This window comes from Gavia stellata, chromosome 3 (genome assembly GCF_030936135.1).
Source record: "Gavia stellata isolate bGavSte3 chromosome 3, bGavSte3.hap2, whole genome shotgun sequence".
Classification (NCBI taxonomy): Eukaryota; Metazoa; Chordata; class Aves; order Gaviiformes; family Gaviidae; genus Gavia; species Gavia stellata.
The window spans coordinates 101,439,834-101,467,031 of record NC_082596.1 but is presented as its reverse complement, the minus strand read 5'-3'; the positions used below and the strand labels follow the sequence as shown (position 1 = coordinate 101,467,031).

The 27,198-nt window shown below is 40.8% G+C and overlaps 1 protein-coding gene across 1 annotated transcript in view; it reads left to right on the top strand.

The window, feature by feature from the left end:
• The window catches only part of FARS2 (phenylalanyl-tRNA synthetase 2, mitochondrial), a 253,211-nt gene that overhangs the window by 159,642 nt on the left and 66,371 nt on the right, over positions 1–27,198 (top strand). Inside the window, exon 7 of the mRNA XM_059815458.1 lies at positions 12,952–13,103. Within this exon, the coding sequence (XP_059671441.1) occupies positions 12,952–13,103 (152 nt within the window). The remainder of the gene's footprint in view (positions 1–12,951; positions 13,104–27,198) is intronic.

Genomic DNA, 27,198 nt, shown 5'->3' with positions numbered 1-27,198 from the left:
CCTCAGCACAACTGGGGAGACAGCACTTTTCTTCTTGGAGGCAGGATAAGACCAGAAGTGACTGGGGAAAGATGGGAGGATAAAACCTGTAAGGTGGCTTTCCCACTGGGTAGTGTGTGCCCCAGCACCGCGGCCTGCATGCATAAGCAGCCACAAGGAAAAGGTCATGGATCAGTGAGGGAAGTGAGTAGCCTGGGTGGAAAGAGGAGCCTTTGCTCGCTGGGAGTCTTCTACCTTTTCCTTCTGTGTAAATTGGAGATCCAGAACCTCAGTCCTGGAAGAAAGAAGGAAGGAGTCCAGAAGTGACTGAAAGAAAAGTCAAGGACTAGAGGAGAGGGAAAGGACAGAGTAACTTGGATGAAGACACACAGCTATTCTTGTTGAAAGTTTTTTATCACTTGGATACCAACGGTGGCATCCCAAGTGGAACACAACTGTGCAACACTCATGAAATCCAAAGGACACTGAGTCTGTAGGTGTCCCCTGTGGATTTCAAACTGGCTTCTCCATATCTTCCCAAACCAGGTGTTTGCCATTGTCCTTCCATGCAATCAATGTAAAAACAGTTCACATAAAAGAAGGAACATTCCTGTTCAAAAACAAATGAAAGACTCAAGATCATATTTATTTTTCTGCCTCTCTGTAGTCTGGAAAGTCAGAACGAAATAGCAGAAACCCAGCCTCTCAAATCTTCATGGTTGATATCATTCACAGCGTATCCCATGAAAGGCTTTGGCACAAAGAAAAGAAAAAAATAGTGTCTCAGCAATGCCCGTCTCAGGTGTGGCTGAATTTAGAGCATGTTGTTAGTTTAGGGGATGATGGGTGAATATGTAGAGAATGTGGTATACCCAGCAGATGTGTCATCTAATACAAGTGAAAGAGATTCCCAGCAACTGGGAACAGACCACCAGGGACTTCCTTCCAATTTGTTTTTAAACAAAAAGGAACAACTGTAGCCTTGGCTGAATTTTGAGGTCACCCAAACATGAGGTAAATAAAAAATTAATTTCCACTTACCAGTACTGCTGCAATGTACAGTTATTGTCAGTAGAATCATTTTGCTGTTGGTCTTTTTTTTTTGTATGCAAAAGCCAATGCAACCCAGTCAAAGTACACCTGATACTATTTAAATGATTACTTAGCAAAAAGTGCAATAAGCTTCAAAAAGCATGTGTTACTGTGGCTTGCTCTGATCTCTAAACCTCATATATTTGCAGTTTGACTCGTTGAGGCTCTTTAAAACAAATAGCTCACAAATGAGTAATTCTGCTGCTGAATATATCAACTGATCTTTATCGCATCCCAAATGATGAAGTATAATGGTTATACAAAGTGCTTAAATAAGCCATGGAGCAATTTCCTGGAGCGATATATATGCTGAAACCCTCATTAAATTAATATTAGGTGAAGGATTAAACCTGGAAAACTAAAATAACAATAGATTTCGTATTGGTTATGTGAAGCTATGAGAAACAGCTGCTGGTGGTTTCAGCAGGAATCCACAGATGTTCAGAGCTTTCAGTTTTACTGTCTGCAGAAGTATGTAGCTAGTAAGGAGGGTAGCCTTTACACTTTTGCCAGTATTTTTCTAATATTGGTTTAATTACAGCACGGTAAATAGAATTCTGGCTAGGAGGACGGCACAGTAACTACCTTGACTTTAATCTTCGGCCCTGACCTGACAAGTGACTCAATTTCCCTACTCAATAATTCTGTTTTCCATGCTGTTTACAGTTGTAGTTGTCTTGTACCTCCTGCCTCAGCATGTCTTCCCCAACGCTATCCTAGGGCAGAAAGTTCTTCGGGACAGGGGCTCTCGTTTTGTGCTCCATCTGCCTAATGGGACCCCGGTTTCTGACTGGCAGTCCTGGGTAATAATCACAACATGAGTATCTGCATGCCTACAGCAGGGTTAAAGATATCTTTGTGAGTGTACCTTATGCATGTAATGTAAGAATAAACTCCTGTTTAAAATGTACCTAAGCACTTATGGTATGCAAGTTTGTGTCTTCAGAGATACAGATACATATTGGTATGCATACACAACCACAGAAATATAATAAAAAAAAAAAAGGAAAGAAAAAAAAAAGGAGCTATCTTGAAACCAGAAGGAAATACGCTCTAATTCTTTTTTCCAGGTTTGGATAAAAAGGTGGGTTTTGTCAAAGATTACTTTACTTGATAGCTCTTTTAACATTTGTGCCAATGTTTTACACACAAAAGATACATTTTGCAAAGAGCTTTTGGTAAAGTTGTCTCTAAAATCATGCCTAAACCCCTACAGTCATCACCTGCATCATGATTAGCCATTGTAGCTCAGCTGTAGAGTGTCCCTAGGAAACGAGGACTGGGGAGAACAGTCTTGGGTGCATGTGTGCGTATGTGTGAACAGGAGCATCTTTTGAAGTACCTGGTGTTAATAAAAAAACCTGATTTTCAACTACCGCTTCTCTGATCAGAATATGAATTAGGCTACAGAGAATAACCGAACAACAGAAAGCACAGTTGGGGAGGACCGTATTATTCTTATCATACCCGTCCTCAATTTCCTTCATCTTGCTAGTGTGAGAGACACATGGACCCATAGTGACAGCCTAAACCAAAATGTGATAAGTAAGTAATGCTTTGGGGTGCATATGCTGCAGAGGATTTGTTTTTACAATTTTCTAAAAATTAATAATGGGAAGAAATCACCTCTTTTGAGGATTGCTTGCATCCTCCTGCTCTTGCACATGTGTTAAATCCAGTTTGCATAATTATTCCCACATGTAACCTGTTCTCCTAAATTAGCAATAGTGAACCCATTTTCTGATTCTTGTAAAATAAGGAAAGGCATTAAAGAAATACCTGTACTGCACAAGCATTCTGCTCATAGAGGTTTAAATGTTCTTTACATTTTGTCGTTGTGTACTTTTTGTGCTTGTTGTGCTTTGTTCTCAATTTTCTGTTTCGAAGTGTTGCTGCTCTTTAACAAGAGTATAGCTTTAGGAATGCTCAGGGTCTGCCTGAAAGGAAAAATTAAAGGCTTTTCCCCGTCTTCTAAGTATTGGACAAGGAAGTAGAGCCTTTCATTTCTGTTTCTCTCTAGCTTCTCTGTTCTTTAAAGTTAGATAGTGTTTTTAGCTTGCTGCACTACCCTGGTGTTTTATTATTGGTTTTGCCCTTTGGAGGATGTGATTTGTCTTGTAGTACTTAAGGGGGGGAAAAAAGTGAAGCTGACTGTTCTGGAGCCTGAAGTAGTGGATTTGGCCAAAAGTCATTGCAACTCGGGCAGTTTTCTCAAGTGAAGAAGGAAACCCAGCTATTTTAGTGGCACTGGAAATCATGAAGAATATTTCAAAACCACCAGTAATCTGCTCAGGTAAATTGCTCTACGTGGCAGTTGGGATCTTTTAATTTCCATGGGAGCATAGATTTTTATGATGCAGTATCTACAGTAGCATTTCCTAGACGATACAGATTAGCTCATAAGTCTGAGAAGTGTAGAAAGATGAGGACGTTCCTTTGTAGCATAGCAACGTCTAGGGCATTATGTGAAGTTGTACCTGGCCAAGAAATATGAAGAATCGTTGCTGTTGTCTTGGAAATCTCTATGCTTTTTAGAAGGAAGAGAGAAAAAAAAAAATACAGCTTATTAGGCAGGAAGAAGGACTTTTTCAGGTGTTGTGTGTGCCTGAAAGATTTGTGATGCCAGCTTATTTTGGTGTAAGTCATATTCAGGTGTTCTGGAAATTCTACTATTTAAACAATAATTCTCTGGAATGGTGGATTAAATGAGCAGAAAAGGAAATATAATCAACAGTGCTTTATATGTGATTTTTCGTCTAAGTTGAAGTAAAACACTGGGTGCAATTTGTTTCCATTGTTATGCTATGTATTTGGAAGAAATACATCTTCATATTGGTGCGGTCTCTTTCCAAATACTTGCATTCTTTATTTAGATATAAATCTTTTATACGAATTGTTGATGTGTGCAGTATTTTACCCCACTGAGCTATTTATCTCTGCATTATTATTAAGCATAATGAGAAAAAACACACAAACCAAACAAACGGAAGGGAGGAAGCCTGATTTCTGGGCATGGCAAACACTGAATGCCTGCAGCAACCAATGCCTTCTGCAGGAATTGCAGGTGGTCAGCACTGCTGAAGAAGAAATTCTTAGTATCTGCTGAGAAGTTGGGTTACCTTGCAGGCATGGTAGATAGTTTTTAGAAAAGTGCAGGATTGGTACATACAGTCTTTATTCATTGACGGTTTGTTTTCTGAGGTCTGTGTCTTCTCTGTCCTTTTTACCCCTGCTACAAAAAACCTGATAGAGTGATTCTGCCTGTCGGGTGGGAGATTTGGGTAGGAATGACAGACAGAATATGGACAGCCTGTGCAAAAGGCAGTCCTAAGTGTTGATTATTAGGTTTGATGTGAGAATCCATTTTACTGTTTTGGTGATTCCAAATCCGCTGGATTCCTTCTCCAGGACACAAGCTTGCTCATTTTCTATAGATGACACCACAACATAATAAACAGATTGTCCCATCTGTTCCCCTTTGTGTCACAACAGTTCTCTGGTAGCAACTGCTCAAATGGAAAAGCAATACCAGAAAAAGCATTTCTTTGCTTTTAGTTGTCTTGCAGTGATATATGTGTGTTTGAAATGGGAGACTAGTGCCCTAAAACCAACTAGCTCAGTAGACCATCAACTGAAATGTCAGGGAAGAAGCATGAGGAGAATGCATACTTTTCCACAGTAGCCCTATAGCTGCTATCGGAACATGTCAGGCTGATCTTTTCTGCACCCTGGTGCTTTGAAGAGGGGATTGTAAGAAGCTGAGAAGATGTGGGAGTGAGTGGTAGAGAGACATCGCTTTTGGTGGTTCTCCCTGTGAGTCCTATCTGTTCCATGGGAATGAGAAATTACTTTTGACTAGTCAAGGACAGAGCAGAGAGTTCAATATTTAGGAATCATATTTATTTTTTGTTGGTTTTTAGAATCAGGTCACAAGTGGCAAGGCATATCCAGATAGCCAAGTGCGTGGGTATCTGGAAATATCTCTCTACTTTGTGCACTGCAACACTGCAACAACTCTGCTTTTCATAGGGTTAGGTCAATCCTTTCATATTTTTTGGTCTTTCCTGCACTTTTTCAGTTCCTTACTAACCATATAATAATAACATTTTCAGTGGCAGTAGAAGTGATTCTTTTGTATTTGGAAAGCATCTCAAAAGCCATGCTTGTTTCTGGTTTTTTACCGTATTTTAAAATATATATTTGCACTCAGTGAAGTATATTGTGACTTTAAACTTGGAGCATGGTCCATGACAAATTTAAATGAGTTTGACTTTGTTTTAAATTGCAAGCATTTTATTTTTATGTTGTGTGTAAGAACACAGTGTCCCTTTCTGGTGGGACCACAGAGGCTTAATAACTAGCAGTACTTCTGGATGAACGTGTTTAACGCAAGCTTTCTACTCGCTCATTCTGCCCCAGCACCAGTCCTCTTGTGCATCCTTCCTGGTGCTTGGAAAAGGTGGAGCAGCTTATCTAAAAAGTTTAATCTTTTCATTGGCTGTTACTCAGCTTAATTTTTCAGTGTCATATTAGGTATTGACTTTCCTTTGTGAGGCAGGCTTCTCTATAATAAGCTGTAACTTTTAGCATGACAGAAAGGTCGTATTTGTTCTTGTACACGTGCATGTACGTGTGCATTTGTGATGAGTCTTCAGGGTTTTTTCCTATTCAGAGCTGCTTCACTAGCATTGGAAAAGGTGACTAAATCAGATGATGTGAAGAGCTACCCGGTGACCACTTAAGCATAACATAAGCAGTTAAGCTCTTTCTTGGTTTGCACCTTCAGGGAACCTGTAACATGGCTCAAGAGAGAAACTCTTATCTTCAGCAAGATCCTATAGGGCTTAGCTTAGGTGGGAAGGGGACAGAGCTAGGATGGTGGTATGTACCGCACAGCAGAGAGGGATCTGGTCCACAGATTTGGCCAGGCACAAAGCTGCAGCTCCTAATGAGGGGCTGCAGCTGCTTCATCCCACGTTGAAGGCTGAGACTTAGCTAGAAAATCAGTCTGTGCCCCATGGTACCTCCCTACTCAACCTAGGACTAAAATGGGTGTTTCACCTTTAAGAACAGTTTAATTTACTGTGTTTCTTGATAATGGTTGTTTTCTTTCTTATATTGCACAAGGTACTTCCTGTATTTCCATAATTCCATGACTGTTTTTCCCCAGGGATGAGGGAGGTAAAGGTAAGGAGGGTGCTTTGCCAATATGAGGAACAGCAATGACTTGTAACCCAGTGCTGTTTTAACTGTGCAGGCTGCTGCTGACAATAAAAGCTGGTCTTTCTGCCAAACGTATGATTTTCTTCAAGATATTGATCTCTAGAGGGGAGTCTGACATCCCTCCCCCTTTTTCACCCCCATGAAGGGCTGTGAACTGTGTTAGTTGGAGTGGAAACTGGGATATTATTTGATTGATTCGACCTGCGGGTGTGCGTTGGCAAGTCCAGTCAGCTGTAGTATTTGGAGGCAAATGCTCCTTGTGGCAGGTCGTAGCTTTCACATGGGTTCTTGTCTGAAACAAAAGAGCAGGGTTGGAACTGGGGCTCTTAAACACAGCTTAGAAATCAAACATTTCAGTCAACCACCACATATTAAACCCTTTGGGAATGGAAAGGAACCAGCCTGGTTCAAAGTAAAAAGGGGGGGAAATGGGGATGGCTGTAGGAATGTTTGGGCAATCCTGCCGCTTTACCCCCAACCCTAGAGCTCCTAGAAGACTTAATTGTGTGGTACTGCTGCCGTATCTAAGAGGAGTTGTATCTAAGATGATGTACACCCAGTTCTCTTCAGTAGCTCAACATCTTTATGCTGTCCTTCATACTTGTTTTAAGATGAAAAATCACTAAACTAGAAAAAGAACGGTTTGGTTTGGTAATATTGTCGTTACCAGAATGCCATGAAAGAAGCAATTTTCTTAACGACAAAAGACCTGTTATGCTATACCTAACCATCCAGCTCAAGTATGCTGTCTCCCACGATGATGGCAAACAGCAAGTGCTTGGCGAACAGCACAACAGCAGAGCAAGTATGAAAACAGTGTGATCCTTCTCTAATTTTACTGATCCAGCATAAAGCCTGCTGAACAAAAAATGAAGTTGGATCACTCTGTTTAATAGTTACTAGAGGATCTGTCCACCATGAATTTGTTTAGTCCCTTTTGGTTCCATGTAACAGGTCCATAGTTATAGTATGTACAGTGTGGGGAAAAATGCACTTTTTATTTCATTTGAAACCGAATGCCTCCCTTGCTCTCTCTCCTCTTTTCCCCTTGCTTCTGTGAGAAATAGTGAAGGATGTTTCCCTTTCCACCTTGAATGAATTAATGGTTTGAAGCCATCTGGGGCACTCAGAGGTACTCACATGATCTTCAAACCAAGGACAGAGCATTCTCACCCATGCACGAAGAAAACCGCTTCCACTCAAAATGGTTTATGTACAAGCAGAGTGCCTGAAATCCAGGGAGCAAGATGTTCCCATGGACAGACACATGGTGTTCCTCATACCTGTATGTGAGCTTGCAGAGGTGAAGAGCTCTGTTGGGGGGAGCGGACTGCCATCCAAAAAGGGCTGATCCCACTGTGTGTTCATTGCCCTGTACACTGAGAAGCTCGAAGCACCACTGGAGGCTAACGCCCTTCTGCCATTCCCCGCAAGAGGACAGAGCAGTGCATCAATCCCAAACTGGTCCATTTGTTTTAGTTTTAAGAGCTTAATCCCAGAACATATCTGTATATCTGCTTATCAGATTTTATAGAAATTCTCTGTTGAAATTTCTCTATTTCCTCCTTTGGAGATATGTGTGTGTGTTGTTTATACATAAATGCGTATGTGTGTGTGTTTGTATACATGTGTGAATGCATAGAATTTACTGTATATAACTAAGAAAAAAATTGATTTGGGGAAGGGCAGAAAACTTAACATAATGGAACGTTGTGACTGTGAATTTTAAGCCATGACAGCCAAGAAATTCAAAATTATGTTTCCTGCAGCAACTGTAATTTGTCTACGCTGGTCATAAATACGAAAGTGTAAATCTAGGAGCATACACACTAATACAGGAAACTTCATTATGTGCAGGGGGGCTAAGTTACAGTTGTAAATTTGCAAAGTTGAATTTCATGGCTGTTACGTGTTTAAATTTCCTATGATAACACTGAATTAATGTAGTTTCACCATGGAATGTATTAAGAAAGTCTTAGCTATTACAGGAATGAAGCTTTCATTTCCATGAGAGTATGACGTTGTATTAAAACTGTATAGTTTATGTACATATTTATCTAAAACTGGGGCAATGCAGGACTCTTAAAGCTTGGCTGCTGTGATGCTGCTAAGTCTCATATTTTTCTGACTTAGACTGGTGATGGCAGTAAAGCATGGCTGGCTTTTTAATAGTTTGGCTGCTGTGGATTTGCTAACCCAGTTTTTGGTACATGTCATCATTAACCTTGTGTTTGTGTTGCCGCTTTCAAAATATAAGTACAGCTTTTTCCTGTGCCATGTGGGTCTCTCGTTCATTGTGTCCCCTGGTCCGCAGTTGGAAGCAGGGAGGGAACTGAGTGAACAGCCAGAGCGCAAAACTTCTCCCATCCCCTCAGCATGTTGCATTCAAGATTACTGCATCTGGGAAAACTTTTTTGGTTTTGTTTTGGTTTGTTGTTTGTGGGGTTTTTTTTTCCCCCCACTAATACCAGATATTTATGGAAGTGCTGAGGTTCATCCTGTTTTTCGGGACTCTGGGCTGAAGACACTCTGTGGCCTTGTGCCGGCTTATTCGCTGGTACTGACTGTGCATTATTCCCAGCTGGTTTTCCTCCAGAGGTGGGGGCTTCTGCCAGGTATTCTATTTTCTCTCCTGTGCAGCTGTGAGGTATCTGGATCCAGGCTAGCTGATGATCCTTTGCTGTGTGCGGATGAACAGAGACTACTCTTACGGTGACCACTTGATTCCTGCTGCCAGGGTGTCCAGAGTAGCGCCCTGGTGTGGCAACATACCCAGGGCACAAGTATTTGCTATTTTATGCTGACAGATGAGTTCTGGTGGATCCTGTTGCTGCTTAAGACAGCTGTCCACCCATGCCTCAAGCTGCTGCAATCCTTCATCCAGCATATACTAGCATAAACCACTGAGAGGGGCAATTTTCAGCTGGCTACAGCAGGCTATGAACTGCGGTGATGGAGGAACAGGCATGTGTTTGTTTTATCAGCTTCTGCAGGGGCAGTAATCTCAGACAGAAAGGTAGAGCACAGGGTTGGGGATGAGGAATGCCCTAAACTATTATAAACCCATGTGGAAGAGTCACAGCCCTGAGGTGGCAGTGATGCACTCCTCAGGTACATCTAGGCATGGGCTGGGCAGACCGGCAGAGCAGGGTACAGCACTTCTAAACTAAAATTAGCATCCTGAGAGGGAAAAGCTTGCAGTTTTAGTAAGCACTTGGCTTATTAACTGAAGAAAGAAATGTGACTAATGGCTAGTAAACGTGTATCATAAAGGGTGGATCATCATAAGCTTTCATTTTATTATTAAAAAAAATTATAGTAATTCAGTACTCCTAAATACTTTCACCTTGGGTGATTGAAAAATGTGATATCATTCTTTGCAATATTCCTTACAATGTGGGCTCAGTCTAGTGCTGTAGATAGTGTAATTACTGGGAAAGCACTCTTGTTTTCCAAGTCTGTTGAAGAATGTCAAAGATAGTGCACTGCAGTGTTTGAAATGGAAAGTAAACAGAACATTTAAAGTAGCGCCGTGGTGAAAAAACTCCGATGGGACCAAAGAAGTGGTGCGGAGTTGTCTGTCCATTGGCAGTGCTGCCTGCCAGGTCTGGCCAGTGCCTGGCAGCAGCGCTGTGCAGGTGGGATCAGTTCTACCTTCTCCTGAACCTCTTTTCAGTTACTTGTAAATCTTTAAAAAAACCTCCAGCAGCACCCTAAAAACCTGAGGGGGGTGGTCAGGCAGTGGGAAGGAAGGATGGCAGGGCTTCTGGGCTTGGGCAGTGTGCCAGTCAGGGCCAACATGCAGGCGGCAGAGCCAGCTGGTGTCCTGTTAGCTTCTCCAAGCACTATGCTGGAGCACACCTAAGTCGTGAAGAGGACATAGCTGAAAGTGGTGGCTGGAGGTGACAGCATAGAGGAAAATGTAGTGGGAAGAACACATTGCTCTCAAGAGCCGCCTCTAAAATGTCTGTAAATTCATAAGGAAATAGTCTTCGGGGCTGCCGTTTGCCTTGAACCTGGAAAGGGATCAAAGTCAATGGGCTTTAGACCTCTCTGTTGTTAAAGGGCGGGAGAGTATAGAAAGGAGGACAGTGATGGCAACAGGATCTGTTGAACCACAGTATGTATTTGCTGGGATGCCTAAATACAAACTTAGTAACTTCATCTTGACCTGTCATTTGGAGACTCTTGTCCTATCCTCTTCATGTTTTAGGTGTAGGTAACAGACAATTATGTAGCTCGTGTAGCTCTACAACAAACAGATCAATATGTTTGAGAACTAAGAATTTTATCCTTACGCTAACTTTAGTGTTGATATAATACTTACCGCAATGATGCTGACTGCAGCCAGGTGGTGAAGGGACAGTATAATACAGGTTTATTGCCTTGTCTTTTACCATTAAAGATTTTTCTGCATTAAAAGGCTCTGAGAAAAGGTTACTACCTAGTAATAAAAAAGGTGTGCTCACTGTTTTAAGCATTTGTCCTTCCAGTCTATGTAACACACATGAGCATACACACGTGTGTACACACAAAATTACAACAGTTCTGTATCTAAGCTAGTAACACCATGAATTGACTCAAAGCAGTTTTCTTACAGACTTGATAATCCAGCCACGCTAGACCCTACAATTTGTTACACCTTTGAGTAACTTGGCTCACATGGAATTTGATGACACTGATAATGTAAGTCAGACTGTTCCAAGTACATTTGCAAGATCTGTCCATATTGGGTCCTTGCGTACACCTCATTTTAAGTGGGAGAGTGCTGTTTTCATGTGCCTGACATAATCCTGCTGCTTTTGAACTTGATAGCAAATATTCATTCACTCACTATGAATTGTGGGTACTCTGCTTCTTTGGGGGTTTAAGATATCACTGAGTTACTTGAATGTGTAATTATTTTTCTTTAGTGTCCTTGTATCTGTGGGAATGAAAGAAGGCCCCTGTCCAAATGGAGTGGTCACACTTGGGATCATGAGCCACATCTTCTAGTTGAATAATTAAATATCCTGAAGCTGGGACTTCAGTGAGTTTTGGATTAGTCCCCACAAGCTTAGAAGTGTGTTCAGTAGGTTGCTGAAGTTTAGCAGTGGTATGTATATACAGTGGTAGATAGGGGTAAGATGAGAATATAGGGGTCTACTGCAGGATTATAATTTTATTCACACTAACACATGTATCAAGTTGTTGACTGAGGAGTACCTCCAGCATTTGCAGCTGTGTCGTTCATGTAGCAGAGGAGATGTTGACATTTAATTCATTGGTGTTTCATCAAAACCTCTTGTGTGATGGCTTTATTGTGTGAATTTTTTTGAATTTGGTGTACAGGATATGGATTCATTTGACAAGTTCATTCCTTTAACAAGTTGGATAATCATTTGTGATTCACAATTTTATTCAAAGGGTGTTTATTAATTTAAAACTTGCACTGTATTCCTTATCAGATATTTATTGACTGGTTTACACTGTACAGAACAGGATTTGTGTAAATCAGCATGCTGTAAATTTGCCTTTTTAACAGGTTTATTGCTTTAGCAGGTATTCACTTAGGATTTCACTGTTCTGTCATAAACCATTCCCAGGCATGGAATACATTTTTGAGTGAGATAATATACTGTATAGACCAAGGTGTACACATCAGCTGTGATATACATATAAGCAAAATAAGAAAAGACGGTTTATCCTGCAGACTCCAACAATCTTGTGCAAAAGTACTTATTTCAACTGCAGTGCATTAATGCAAAGCAGAAGTAAGATATTGCATGACTTAGAGAGCATGAAAGAAGAGCGTTACCATTTTCTTTTTTTCAAAGGGGGAAACGTCTCAGCAAAGGCAAGATCTTGAAACCCATTGACTCCAGAGAAGTTTCAGCAAAACTGAAAAACTAATAATTGTGTTGTTTTCATTCTCGTTCTCTTCCTGTTTTTACAAATAACAAATTACACTGTTCTGACCACAAGATGAGGTCTTTCTGTCCACAGCAAAGACGCCGCTTTATGTTTAAGAGTTTGTTGTGGTACTTGTGGAATTAATAATTATGCTAACAGCAATACATTTTTTGTTGTTGTAGTTGTTTGGATGTCTAAAAAAGCCACTGGGAAATGAACTGATCCCTCTTTTCAAGCCAAAGTGCGTTTCTTATTGTAACCTTTTAATAAGAAGGTCCCTATTGATAAGACTTTCTTAGCGTGAAATTGGACAGTACAAATAGTAAACATATCATGTTATATAAAAATTATATAAAATACATAAATTTTATATGTGAATGTGATAAGAATCTTTGAATCTGTAAAAAATCTGAAAAATGCTTTTAAAAAGTGCAATTCTACCCAGTTAATAATCATGTTAAAATGATCTCTTCCTTTTAAACAGCTCTGATCCAAAAGTGTATTCAGGCTCATAAATGCTGATTCTAGCAAACAAAACAAGTTTGTTCTTCTGAATGAATGACTCAAACTGGTTATGAGGGGATCTTTAAAAGATGTTTCCTAGTATAAAATCTTGCATCTCAGTAGTTTACAAGGTCAGTTTGCACTTCAAAAAGCATTTCAGAAAGCTTCTAAAATGTGTGCTGTGTGTGTTATACAAGTTCAGTTGTAGGTATACCTACCAAGTCCGGCCACTTGTAAAGGTATGTTTTTTAATTTTTTTAGCCACTCAGCAGATATCCACCTTTGATCAATGACATCTCCTTTTGGCTGCCTTCTGAGACATACTCTAAGAATGATTTCTATGATTTGGCTCGAACCATTGGTGGAGACTTGATAGAAAAGGTTGTCCTGGTGGATGAATTTACCCATCCAAAGTAAGTAAAACTTTTCACACATTTTTCCTGTCGTCAGAATATAAATATTTTATAAATCTTTTAGTTCTGTATACCAAGAGATTCTTGATTCTTACAGTGTTTGCACATTTCATTTTTAGCTCCAAAACATTTTTACACCACTTTCAAGAATAAATATTTTTACTTAAAAACAGTATCTTATATTTCAGTTTTGTACTAGTACTGAGCTTCTGGTATTCAGACTACAACCCCAATGTGTTGTGCCCAGTTAATCACAGCAGCAGTGAACAACTGCCTTCCTCAATACATCTGCCAGTGCGTGACACTCTTATCCATGACATGTCTGATATTCTAGTCCTGCTTTTCGCTGAGTGACTGGTGTTGGTCTCCTTGTTCTCTTCCTTTCTTTTTCTAGTCCTGATTCGCTAGTAGGCCTTTACTATAAATGTCAGGATAATGATTTGTTGCAAAATACTATTGTTGCTGTTCAACAGGGAGAAAAAAAAAGATTTTGTTACTTTTTCTGATACTTATTTATGCTGTTGAACAATCTCTCGGGCTTCAGAATACCTTCTTATTGATAGAGCAGCACTGACACAACCATTGGGTGCACAGGTTACTTGTCCAACTGATCAGTTGTCTCAAAAATTGACAAGTATCAGCTATTACATATGCAATGCTTTTCAGTTTGCTCTTTCCAAACCTAGAAGTAAATAAACTGCTGGCTACCCAACATTCCCAAATTGAGTTTTAAAACAATTTCGCCTCTTTGAGAGGTGGGGGTTGTTTTGGTGCTGTAGAAAGGCAGGTAGTAAACCTAACTGCAGTGTTTTTGAAGTTGATGGGAGAATGGTTCATGCTGTGCTCCAACACCTAGAGATTTTTTTCTTCTTACATCCAGGTATTTGACCCTATTGTTCTTTTGAATATGATGTGTGTTGGAGAGTAGATGGATAGATTATTCTCTGGCATAGTTTTCATTGTGGTTCAGTGGATTAATATTTATTTGTTCTTTCCTTTTTACCCTTTTTGTGTGGTGTTATATGAGGCTCTTTCTGCTGTGTGAAGATACAGAAGTGCCAATGGAATTTGTGTCAGCATCTGAAACCTTTGAGTCTTTAATTCTTGAGTGGTCGTCACATGCAAATCATGGGAAATGATCTTAACCCTATACTCAAAACAGAATGTCCAGCAGAGGAATATAGGCTACGATAAGATAATGAGTACAAATCACTGTAAAGAACAAGACTGTCTTTTACAGAGAAATTAAAAAGCAAGTTTGTTGAGAGTATGGATGACTTGTTATTGTCACTTGGGCTGCACCGTAGTATTAGCACAAGTACATAGAGATCGAAGGCTGCTTACATAGATGCTGCTGAAAATATATTTAATTGCTTTTTATCATGATGGTTAGAATACGGTAGAATCCACATTAACTTTTTTTTTTTAAAGATCGGGGTGTTGGACCCGTTTTTCGAACTGGTCCTTTCCCTTTGCTCATGCTGAATGCTTATTGTTTGTATAATGCTGTTATACATACAATGCTGTATACATACAGACACTGTGTTCATTGCCACTTTTTGTCTACATTCTTCCTGGTGATACCAAACGTGTGATCATCTTTGTTGTTATGTCTTCTCTTTGGGCAAAATCCTGCATTCAATGTAAGTAACTCTGCCAAGGCTGAAGGTTTGGAGAAATCTTGTTCCCTGCTCCCTCAAACAGAGGCAGTGTTATTCTGTGATTACTCTTGCAGCTTGCCAGAGAATCCACATACACAGGGAGGGCCTCGCCAGCAGCACTGTATCAGTTGTGGCTTAGCTCATGGGTTGTCCTCCTCTTCTTTACTGAGACTAATATCTTCCATACTAGTTAGGGTGGTGAGATAGAGACAGGATTCACTACTCTGGATTTCTAGTATATATGTTTTCTCCTTTGATATACTTTGACACATCCTGAACATATACAAGGGATGACAGTTGTTCAGTACAAGATCTTTTCTTCCTCCACAAGGAATATACCTCTGGTTCTCTCTGTGACTTCTGCAACTAGATGGGAAGGATGACTGCTCGCTGAGAATTGTCAGACAGATTTAGGACTTTCTTAGTATTGTCCTCTAAAGCCATTAAACACTTGCTCAGCAGACATCCAAATATGTTTTGATGCTACAGGGAGGAAACGTTTCTCCCCTTCATGTCTGAAGAATTTGGGGAGTGACACTAATGGGTTGTTGGTAAGTGATGTTGTAGTCCTCTTAGTTCATTCAACTACAACAAAAATAAAAGAAATCTTTTAAAATGCCCCATTAAAAAAACAGTAATTCCAAGGCGATTATCTACCTCATTAAAAAAAAATTATAGATCAAGACTGCCTTTGACATAATGGTTAATTTGCCCTCTCTTCTTAGAACAAGGTGTGTGCAGATATGTAGCTTTCAGACTGATGATGTAAGCCATGTAAGTCATTTTGTCTGTTCTCCAAAGCCTTTGGAAGACTGACTTTGAAAAGAAGTGTTCTTTTTGGTCTTAATTCCAAGATAATTGTCTTGTTACAGGAACGATACAGTGGCTTCTTTAATTCAGTGTTGCAGAAAAGCCTCTGGGCACAGAAATTCATGTAAGAGATCCTCAGTGTTGCTATGGACCTGTAAGTTGTAGATCTAGATGCTTGTAATCATTATCTTGAATTTGTAGTGATTCTGGTGTCGAGGATGGGAGAAAAGTGTATAGGATAGGGAAGCCTGCAGTGTTGCTGTCTTGAATGTTAGTTACTTACAAGCAGCTTAATAAGTTCATGCTTATAATTAATCAGTTCTGGAATTTAAAATTCAGACTTTTTTCATCCTCTAAAAATACCAGTTTCATGAGGAATTAGGACATTTGGCAGTCTTATTGTCCTTCTTAAACTACCTTTCTTAGTTATAGGACTATAAAGATTGGAAAACAGAAAATGCTGTACAAATAAAACTAATTTAGAACATAGAAAGAGGTCTTTTAATTAAGGTCCTTTATAGAGGCTGTCTCTGTGATACTGAGTAGTTACCTTATGGACTTTTCTGTGGTTCAGAAATCTTTCAAGGTTCCACTGGGCTTTGGACTGATAACCATGCTGCAGTACATCATAATTACAGTGTGTACTAGCAGTGAAAATGTATTTCTCTACAGGGAAAAGGAAGGGGCCGGGGCGTAATTGTCCTTAAACAAGGAAGAGATGTCTGGAAAAAAAAGTAAGTCTTGATTATCCACTTTGTAAGGTGGTAATGTTGAGACATCTTCCAGGAAAGCACAGGCAATTAAAAGATACAGCAGGAAGGAGTCTCATGGCTGAAAATCACAAATTTAGGAGAGTGCCAAGTTACTGTGCTAGGGTAATTAAGAACTGTTCCAGCCTAACTGCGTCTTAGGTAAACTTAACTAAGTAAGACACAGCATTGAGGTAAACTGGGTAATGCATGATATGTGAAGGCGGCTTTTCAGAAAATAAACTTTTGGGTTCAGTTTAGTCTGCAAAAATTTTATTTTCTTTTCCTTACAGCTGAAACTAATTGTAATAGATGCCAGCCTCGTGGGGCTAGGTCAACTGTAAAATCTTTCAAGCAGAAAGTTGTTTCATACTGCAGTTACATGTTACTTTGAGGTGGAAAAATAAGCATTCCCTATTAGAAAATAACGAACTAGCAGTAATTAAGACATGTAGACATTTCTGTGTTTACCTCTCTTGAATTTTGTCATTCCTCTAAATTCCTGTTCACCAGTGTAACAGACCTCACAGAGCAAAGAAATCCATGTGCTTTGTTCCAAGCAGAGAACTGAGTTTTAGGCACTAAGCCAAGGTAGGTAGCTTTTGCGTAAAGTGATTCTGGAAACCAGGATAACTGTAGGGATGCTCAGCAAGAGTCCTGTGATCCACAAGAACTTCCTCACTTCAGTTTCATCCCAGTGATTCCAAACAGGTCCACCTACCCCAAACGCTCCTTGGGTGTAACTTCATCCAACGTGAATAACGCAAAATGTGGCAGTAACACACCTGTTATTCAGGCATATAAAGAGTAAATCGACAGATAGGAAGAAAAAATTGTGGCTTTGCTGAAATGCCAAAGAAACTGAATGAAACTGTGGTGTTTATGACAAGAACAGGAGCAAGGTATCTGTAAGGCAAGCAGAATAGAGAAGAAATGTCCCTTTGCAGTGAGCAAAATGTTTTCCACAGTTCATCTGGCAGATTTAAGCTCTCCTTTGCTTGATGCATTAGCCGCAAACATTTAGATTTTCGTATGTTTGATTAGTGAAGAATATTTGTCTGTGCATGGTTTGTAAAATAAGTTTACTGACTTGCCTTGAGTTGCCTGTTGCCGTATGCTGTGTGAGCCACGCGACCGGCCACTGCAAGGCAATGGCACTGTTTCTGCTACCTGGCTGAATTAGTTCTTTCAAATCCTTGGAGATCTCTAAGGACCTTTAAGCATTGCTGTGCAAATACGTGGTGAGTAAGGATTTGTGGCTGACATTTTTCCCTTTGGAACATTCTAGTGAACAAACATTTGCAAAAACAGAGAATATTTTGGATTATATTGATACTGAAGGGAGAAAAGAAAGTCAGGGGTTTTTTCCTTACTCTTTGCAACGGTTGTTGTACCCTCCATATTTTTAAGTTCAGGTCTTCTACCCAACTTGTCTAACCTGTCTAATCAATATGAATGACCTTCAGAAGTTAATCAGAAAGTAATGCCCTTTTCAGTGGTCAAGACATCTCCAGTTTCAGAAAGGAAACAGGTTTCACAGGGAAAAAGAAAGGCTGGCTGAATGGCAGTCAAAAGGTAGAAAAGTCTCTGCCCGTTACGAGTAAGTAAATCAAAACTGCTGCCATGCAGAGAATCCCATTAAGAGCAGTGTCTTGCATTTCTGAGACGTTCAAGTAGGTATTGCAATGGCATACACATGGAATTCCAGGGATGGTAATGAAAGCATACCTGTCCAAAGTAATAGAGGAGATGCTGGCTAATCACACGTGGTAGAATATGTTGTAGAAGTGGCAGAATACTTTTTTGACCTGAGTTGTCCCCAATGAAGAGGACAGAGAGAAGAATCCAGGGGTGAGTACCTGTCCCCTACAATGCAGCACCACAAAGAGAATCCAGAAATGCCGAGGCTGCTTATCTTTGCTTTGGGTGAGCCCTGCAAATGTTTTTTTTTCAGCTTAGCATGCTGTGTCTCTTCTTCCAGGTACCTTGCATCATCCTGTCAGGTGTGATGGCCTCACAACCTCATTCTGAAAAAGTATTTTCTGCATTTTGCAGAGAGGTTGTTTTCCTACTGGTCTGGGACCTGATTTTTTAAAGTTTGATACTAAAATTTCTTTTTCTTTTTTCTTCTTTTTTTTTTTTTTAGAAAGAGAAGGGAAGGAAGGAAGGCTATGACTCCACATCTTCCTTTGTAAGGAAGATACATAGGTAGGCTGAAAAAAGTATACAAAACTGTAATCAAGAAATGCACTGTGTCCTCAGTGGTACTTAAGAGGTAAATTTTTAATCAGAACAACTGAAAATACCCTGAAAAGGTGGTGTGGAGACAGTAAGGGGGAAAAATTTGATTTGCTGCGTTTTGACAGCTGCACTGTTAAAAATGTAGGTGGGGAATAGATAAGAAAGTATTTATTCTTGCATTTGTGTGAATTACTTGCACACTTCTGGGGTGAGATCAGCACATTGTAACAGTCTGTTAAGCGAAGGGAGAGGAAGTGTATTGGCTGCTGTGAAGGAGGAAGGTAGGTGCACTGTGGCACCATCTTTAGAGACTTTCGGAGTACTCAGATGACCTGTGTCTATTCTTTTCCAAACACTAAAAGGAACAGATCTGACAGCGAAGAGTCAGATCCTATTGACTGCCATGTTCTGTCAATGCACACACCTAGCTCCCTGTTAATATACAGAAAAAACAATGTAATAATATAATATTCCTTTTTATTGCCAGATTTGTTGCACTTTTCCTTATCTAGATGGAGATCAAATCAAATACTTTTCGGTCTGGTTATTTATTGAAGCTGACTTGGTTTTCTTTTCCTTCTGGAACAGGTGAATTAAGCAGAATAATTCTGAAGTGCTGCTTGCTGCTAGTATTACGCAAATTAAAACAATCAGTTCAGTCCCTGAACACCTTGTTGTTCTTCAGCCTGAGCACTTTACAATTTGCTGAGGGATTCTTGAGATTACCTTTAACTGCTGAGCTGGCAAAGCCCCAGCAGCAGCTTCTCTGCAGAAAAAACAACCCAGAAGCTGTTTTTGACAGTAGCTAGCAGAGGATCAGTTTCCTATTAATGAACTGTGTTCTCCAGCTCTGGATTTTTTTTCTCTCATTTGGTCAAACAAGTGTAAGACTAATATTTTTGCAATAGCTTAACTGTTTATGGGAGGCTCTGTCAGTGGATACTGGTTGACTTCTGAGCCTTTCTCCAGCTGTGGCAGTAGAGCATGACTATCTAGTGGCTAGTTAAAGCACTACAGGAGTACCCGCGGCCCTCTTCTCTTTTCTCTCTCTTGTCCTACCCAGGAGCATTGCCACCTGTTTTCGCTCATGAATGAGGACCTTTTCTGTCATTTCTTTTGCCTTATGGGCTTCAGCTTAGAAAACATATCTGTAATGGACGTTGCATAGTTGTGAGTCCATTTCACTCCTGGTGTGTGCGTGTCAGCCGTTCACCTGTGCCCCAGACCAACTCGATGGCCAGCAGTGTTTGCTTGATTCACAGTCGGAACGGCCCCAACTACTCTTTGGCTTCTTCCTCTTCCCTGCCTTTTCTCCTTTGAAAAGCAATTGTGTAAAAATAGCAGCCCTGTTCCCATAGCAGCTCCTGCTTAGAGGTGGTCAGGGACTTTCTGACCAAATTTAGAGTAAAGACCGGGCTGCCCAGAGAGAGATGCTTTATTGAAGACCTGTGGGTTCTGGTCATGTCCAACCAGAGCCTGGACAATCTGCCACCTGAGGGCTGAGATCATGAGGTTTTAATCCTGGCTGCCTGGAGGCTGAAAGGCGCCCGGACGTGGGCTCTGTGTCTGTAACTAGGAGGTAACCCTGCCATGCTGATTGCTACATGGCTCCAGGGTGTCTTGCACTTCCCACTTCCTAGCAATCTTGATGCCCCGCTGTCCCGCACCAGGACTGAGGCTGTCAGAGTTTAGCTTTCCCAGGTATCCTGTGTGGTAGCAGGGGCATTCACGAAGCACAGGGCAGCCATCTCCTAGTTTTTATTTTTGAGGAAATTGAACTGAAGAGCTTTTCATTCCTCCTTTTCCTCCCCAGCAAAACCATTCCAGATTGAAATGAATATAGAGAATTAATGGAGTAAATATGCACATATTTTTGTTTAAAAAAGACTGTTTCAGATATTTTAGACATTCTGAACTTCAACCAGCTCTGTTTCTGCTTCTTTATAGTACCTACTGGGTGAAGTCAGAGATTGCAAAAATGAGCATGCACTTTTATAGCACAAGCCAGAAAGTATTGTTTGATATGAAAGTAGACCTTTTCAGAGCTATATTTATTATGTATACATGTGTAGACTTGGAATCTGTCTGCATATTTCTGTTAAGTGTCCTCTTCAAAGATTTTTAAATGCTTTGCCTGGAGCTTTTGAATTCCAGTGTGGATTCAGATACCCAGTTCCCTCAGGTTGCTTTGAAAGTCCCCGAAATAGCAGTTCCCAACCCAAATCTAAGAGTGTCATAAAGAACTATGAGAGGAGGGACAGAGAAGTCTATCCTGTAGAAACAGTGTGCCCTTGAACTGTTCAGCATCTGCTTATGCTGGGCATCTCTTGCTTCATCTGCCAGAAAGATGGACTTGAAAAATACTGGTAAATGCCTTGACTTTGTTTTACAGAAAAGAAAAAGAAAAAAAAAAAAAATTAAATCCTTGCTTTATACAATAAAGTCTAAGTTCTGTGACTTACGGCTTTTTACACAGCTTGTGACTGCCAGTTTAGACCTGTAATGCCAGTGTTTACTTGAAGACCATCTGGTGGGGGAAAAAAAAAGAATAATCAACTGATCAGGAAAGACAGACTCTACCTTTCCTACTGTTCTCAGTGTTCAGACAGGCACCATACAAATAGCTATTCTTAATGGCTTGCTATTGAAGTCTGAGGTTTCCTTTAAACCACTATTCAAATCACTGTCTGTGGGGCAGACAGTGTTCTGCTGTACCATCCCTGGCTCTTCAGAGACTTCACTGAGAAAATCATCTTCACTAACTGAAAATAATTTACTATTAATGAGCTTCAGTAGAAGTCCCATTATTCTTCTTTGGTGGGAGGCTGGTGGCTAACACGCCGGCTTGTGGGAGGATTGGTATTCAAGAAAGGAAAAAGATGAAGTAACCACAGGTTCCCATTAGAGGAGGGGGGAAACACAGCCCCAAAGTGTGATGTATCACCGGTGATATTCCATAGGAAATGTAATCACCCTTCACGGGTAATGAGAAGAGAGGAAAACTTAAGTACGTGAGCCACACAGAAGACAAATGTCAACTCCCTTATGTATTCAGGCAGATGCAGAGGATAGCCTTGCTGTAGAGAAAAGGGATAGCCAGAGTCACAATGAATCTTTCCAAGAGGCTGCTTGGCTGAAGAGCTTAACCTTTCTTCATCATGTCAACCTGGAGTCAGCCATTCACCCCCAGTTCTCAGATGCAGCCCAGAAATCTTTGCCACAATTCCCAAAGCACTTCACAGGAGGCGTCACAGGAATTAGCACAGTGATTTATTGACAAGCAGTGGGCCGGTGAAAAATGGCTAAAGGAATCAGCTGCCACAGGATGCACGGATAGATAGCAGTAGGCTTGTGAGTGCTTCTGAGTTTAGAGAAATCCTAGTGAATCGCTGTCCTTGTACACCAGAGGTTGAGACTACTTCTGTGCAAAGCTGGTTTTCATAGTATGTAATTGTGAGCATATTACAGTTTGAGAAGCATTGCAATGGCTATGAATACATCAGAGGTAGTGAAAACTTTTGTAATCGCATTCATTAGATGGTAAATACTGTGTTCTCTGAAGAGCCTGAAATCAGTTTAATCTTGCAGTGCCTTTTGAAAGTGCTCTACTCAGCAGCTAGGATGGGGGAAGAATTCACTACGTGTAAGAGGCGAAGAGTCCTTCTTTCACCTGGTGCTCTGTCCCTCTCTTTCTACTTCATATGGAAAGGGTTTTCTCTGCCTATGCCATTGCTCTGTCTCTGCCTGCTGCTGCCTGGGACGCTCATCACTCTTTGCCTGAGGGTAGGATGCAATACCCCTCCCGTCTTTTCTTGGTCTCTACCCCTGTCCCATCCATTCTCCCACAATAACACTGTAGCTGGCCACCCTACCTCAGCAGGCTAGGAAGTCAGGGTGGACCAGTCCTGGCAAGGCCACCGGTGATGGATGCCTGGGCTGCAGGCTGGGAATCCAGGCAAGAGAATATGGGTGAGGGAGGGAAATGTGTTTTGGCTGGGTGTCAGATCTGTGCCTGAAACTAGTTTTTCTTTAAAACAATAGACACATCCTTCTTATATGACTTGTCCTACTCTTCCTTAATCAGCTTTTAAATGAACTTTAGCATGAAAGTATGGTATGTTTGTTTTCTGTGGTTCCTAGCAGTGCGAAGAAGCAACATGTCTGTAGCTGATCCTGAGTTTCTCTCAAATTCTTTTGAATTCTTGAAGGGTGATCTGCATGGGAAGGTAGAGAAGGTACCATTTGCTTATCTCTTATAAGAATCTTTCTAGTCACAGAAAGCGGCCACAGTACTGAGACAGTCCCACCAAGCATTTCTTAGGATGATGAAGGACATTGCTCTCCTCTGTGTGTTGAGAATTCCACGTGTGCGGTGCCTGTACACATTTGCACTCATCTCCTGACAAAGCCTTCACAGAACTGTGTTGAGGCTGGTAATATGGTGGCCAGGCCCCTAATTCTTAGCCTGGATTCGGCCAAACATACATCCTGTAAAGCTGCCAAGATGGGAGATGAGAGGAAAAAGTCTTTATACACCCCTCTTCACTGCCTAGTATTACTGCACAGAAGAGAGATGGATTTAGCACTAAATAATTAATCCTGCTCTTTATATTTTATGGATCCAGAACACGTTTTTGTAGGAGAAAAAACCCCTATAGCTAGGAAGGATTTCTTGAAGCTGAGTCAAAGCATTAAGCAGCTCAAAGGTTATTTATCTCCATGCTGGAAAATGTCAACATTTAGGCTGAGGAAACAAGGTTTTCTTTCATTTCTGAACAAACAAATGTCAGCATTCCTGAAACAGATCACAGTATCTTCCTATTGTTTGTTTTGGGCTTGATGGGTCTTTTATTTTAACCTACCAGTTAACTTTAAATAATTAATTTAAGAAAATTGTTGCCAAGTTCTATCAAGTGCTAAGCGTCCTTGTCTCTGGGTAAATTGAATAGCAATTCATGGGATTGTGCACTCCATAAGATCTGTATACTATAGAGATGGACCTGAGCTGCAAAACGTACATCTGGATGGTGACTGCTGCCATTCCAAATTCTTCTGGAATTCAGGTTTCTGTCCTGCTTCTCTGAAACGCTGTCTGGTAAAATTAATGTTAACACTAACACCATGCAGCTGATCCATAGTTTATCAGGCATCACACAGAAATGCAATTAATTAATGTAAAATTATTAAAATTTAGAATTTTAATAAAAATAATTTAATTATTCTGAGGATGAAGAAAAGATTTATGTTCAGTATTTTCATGCCTATTAGTACACGTGTGGGACAGATGGATAGTAAGGAAATTAATGACTGTTCATACTTGTAACATTGGAATAGTTTGTGTTCATACTTTGTGAATGAACACCAGAAAGGAAATAGATGAAGACTGTTTTAATGTAGTTCTTGTGGAGTTTTTTTTATTACCTTTATATATGAAGGTCTTATGGTTCTCAGCTGAGATATTGCCACCCTCATCCCGTGGACCGGCAAAATAGAGGAGGCCAAAGTATTAAGTGACACATCTGACAAGTCACAATGGAAATTTAAGTTTAGGTCAGAACATTGCCTTCAGTTGTGTTGGGTAGATGGGATGTGTATTGAGCAAGTGAAAATCAACTAGGATAGTGCAGCGGGTTCAAGTTTTTCCTTGAAGGAAATGGCTAGGCTCAATTATGCAAAGCCAAGTGTTTAACTGTGGGTTTTGTCACCTAGGCAGACTTCTTCCGTAGTGTCTGCTAATGCAGATATTCCTGGGTTTGGCTTTATAAAACGAGTCCTTATTTTCAGAGCTTCTGAGTGTTAGCAACGCTCAGTGTTAAAGGTCTTTTCCAACCTTAATGATTCTGATTCTGTGAACTCCCACTGAAATCACTGGGTACTGTGGAAACTCCAAACCGTTCAAAACCACGCCCTTGCTGTCATTCATAGAGTATCGAAAAAAACAAAATGCCCACAATTTAATGGGACATTATGAAAAATTAACTTTGACATCTTTTGTGTTTTGTTAGCTATTTTTAATCATAACATTAATTCTCCCATTCAAAGTGTTTTAAGAGGTGAAGATATGTGAGTATTTCAATACGCAGCTTTTGGAGGAAGATGATACTCTGATGTGAGGAGAAAAAAGGTCATTGAACGTGATGTAATTTCATTTGAAAAAAGGGAAGAGGATACATGAGAGGTGTTTAAAAAAAATTGAAGGTGATGAAAGAAACCAGTAGGAGCATCTTTCTCCATTGTATTAGTACAAAAGGAAACATTCAAAAAAGCTAACTAAAATGTGCAGCATGGTGTGTAATAAGTCACAGAATCACTGAGGTTGGAAAAGACCTGTGAGATCATCAAGTCCAACCATCAACCCAACACCACCATGCCCATTAAACCATGTCCCACAATGCCTCGTCCACACGTTCCTTGAACACCTCCAGTGAGGGTGACTCCACTGCTTCCCTGGGCAGCCTGTTCCAGTGCTTCACCACTCTCTCAGTAAAGAAGTTTTTCCTAATATCCAGCCTAAACATCCCCTGGTGCAACTTGAGGCCATTTCCTCTTGTCCTGTTGCTAGTCACTTGGGAGAAGAGACCAACACCCACCTCTCTGCAACCCCCTTTCAGGGAGTTGTAGAGAGCGATGAGGTCTCCCCTCAGCCTCCTCTTCCCCAGACTGAACAACCCCAGCTCCCTCAGCCGCTCCTCATCAGACTTGTGCTCCAGACCCCTCACCAGCTTCGTCGCCCTTCTCTGGACACGCTCCAGCACCTCAATGTCCTTCTTGTAGTGAGGGGCCCAAAACCGAACACAGTATTCGAGGTGCGGCCTCACCAGCGCCAAGTACAGGGGCACAATCACCTCCCTACTCCTGCTGGCCACACCATTTCTGATACAGGCCAGGATGCCCTTGGCCTCCTTGGCCACCTGGGCACACTGCTGGCTCATATTCAGCCGGCTGTCAATCAACACCCCCAGGTCCTTTTCTGCGGGGGAGCTTTCCAGCCACTCGTCCCCAAGCCTGTAGCATTGCATGGGGTTGTTGTGACCCAAGTGCAGGACCCGGCACTTGGCCTTGTTGAACCTCATACAGTTGGCCTCAGCCCATCCATCCAGCCTGTCCAGATCCCTCCACAGAGCCTTCCGACCCTCGAGCAGATCAACACTGTCACCCAACTTGGTGTCATCTGCAAACTTGCTGAGGGGGCACTCAATCCCCTCATCCAGATCATCGATAAATATATTAAACAAGACCGGCCCCAAAACTGAGCCCTGGGGGACTCCGATTGTGACCGGCCGCCAACTGGATTTGATTCCATTCACCACGACTCTCTGGGCTCGGCCATCCAGCCACTTTTTTACCCATCGAGGAGTGCACCTGTCTGAGCCACCAGCTTCTCCAGGAGAACACTGTTGGAGACAGTGCAGTCTACAGTACTGGGTGTCTTTCAGGCAAATGAACCTCTCTGGTTACACAAAAATTGCAAAGGCTGTCAATTATTGTGCTTCAGAACATAAGTGACATCTGCCTGGCATCATCATGAAATCCCAGTATGAATTATAGACCTGCAGTATTTATAAAATCACTGTTGTATTTCACATAGCCCTGAAACATCTGTTACTAGACAATTCTATCAGCAGGATCTAGATTAAATGGTGTTTTCTTATACCTTAGTATGGCAATATCTATTTCCTGTATGTTTAAATATATAGAATATCTATACGATCTCAAACTTCCCTTTTTATACAGTAGTTCCCTCAGTGGGTCCTTTTGGGCTTTTACAGTTCATTTTCTAAATAGGGAATTACAGTTATATACCAGTTGTGACATTGAATATTAACCTAGTAGATCATGATAATAGCCATTATGGGCCACCAAGTTGGATGTGTGTTTACGCAATTCTAAAGTGGTAGATGTTTAACATTACAAATCCAGGGTCTTCTGCTCTCCTGATTACTAACCCAGTTCCTTGTGTTAACTTCGAAGTAAATCCACTTTCAGCTCAGTGGAGAATATTTTAGGGGTAAGTTTCTACCCCGGTTTGGTGCAAGTAGATCTAAGTGCTTCACTAGTGTATAATTGCGCTAGTTTTATATATGTTGTGTATCTAGTGGATTTGAAATCTGCTTGGAACCCATGTTTATTTTCTCTTTAATCTTCCTTCTATCACATGAGGCCAATTCCATCATATACAGTGTATTACCTCTCTGGAGAAAAGAACAGTCCTGCGTACCAGAGGGACAACTATCAACCTAGGCAAATACAGAATGGAAAAATCGATATATAACATGGATTCAATACCTGCTTTAAAGTTATCTTTTGCGTAATTAATATTTCTTCCTCCATTTACTCTTTTTTTTTTCCTACATTCAGTTTCAACATCTATTCTCTTTCTGTTGTTTTCCTCATCTGCAATCCTTGTAGCAGCACACAGAAAACAGGACATAACATGGTTGATTTCTAGCTGAAGCAACAATGTCCATATGTGGAAGAAGTTAAAGCAAAGAGATTCTCCTGTTACTAATGGTATTAATTTTTTAAAGGTCCAAAAAACCAAATGATCCTATCCACTAACACAAGCTGGCTGGAGCCTCAGGATGATTCAGGAATTCGGAGTGGTTCTCCACTACCTTTCAACTTGCAGTTTTG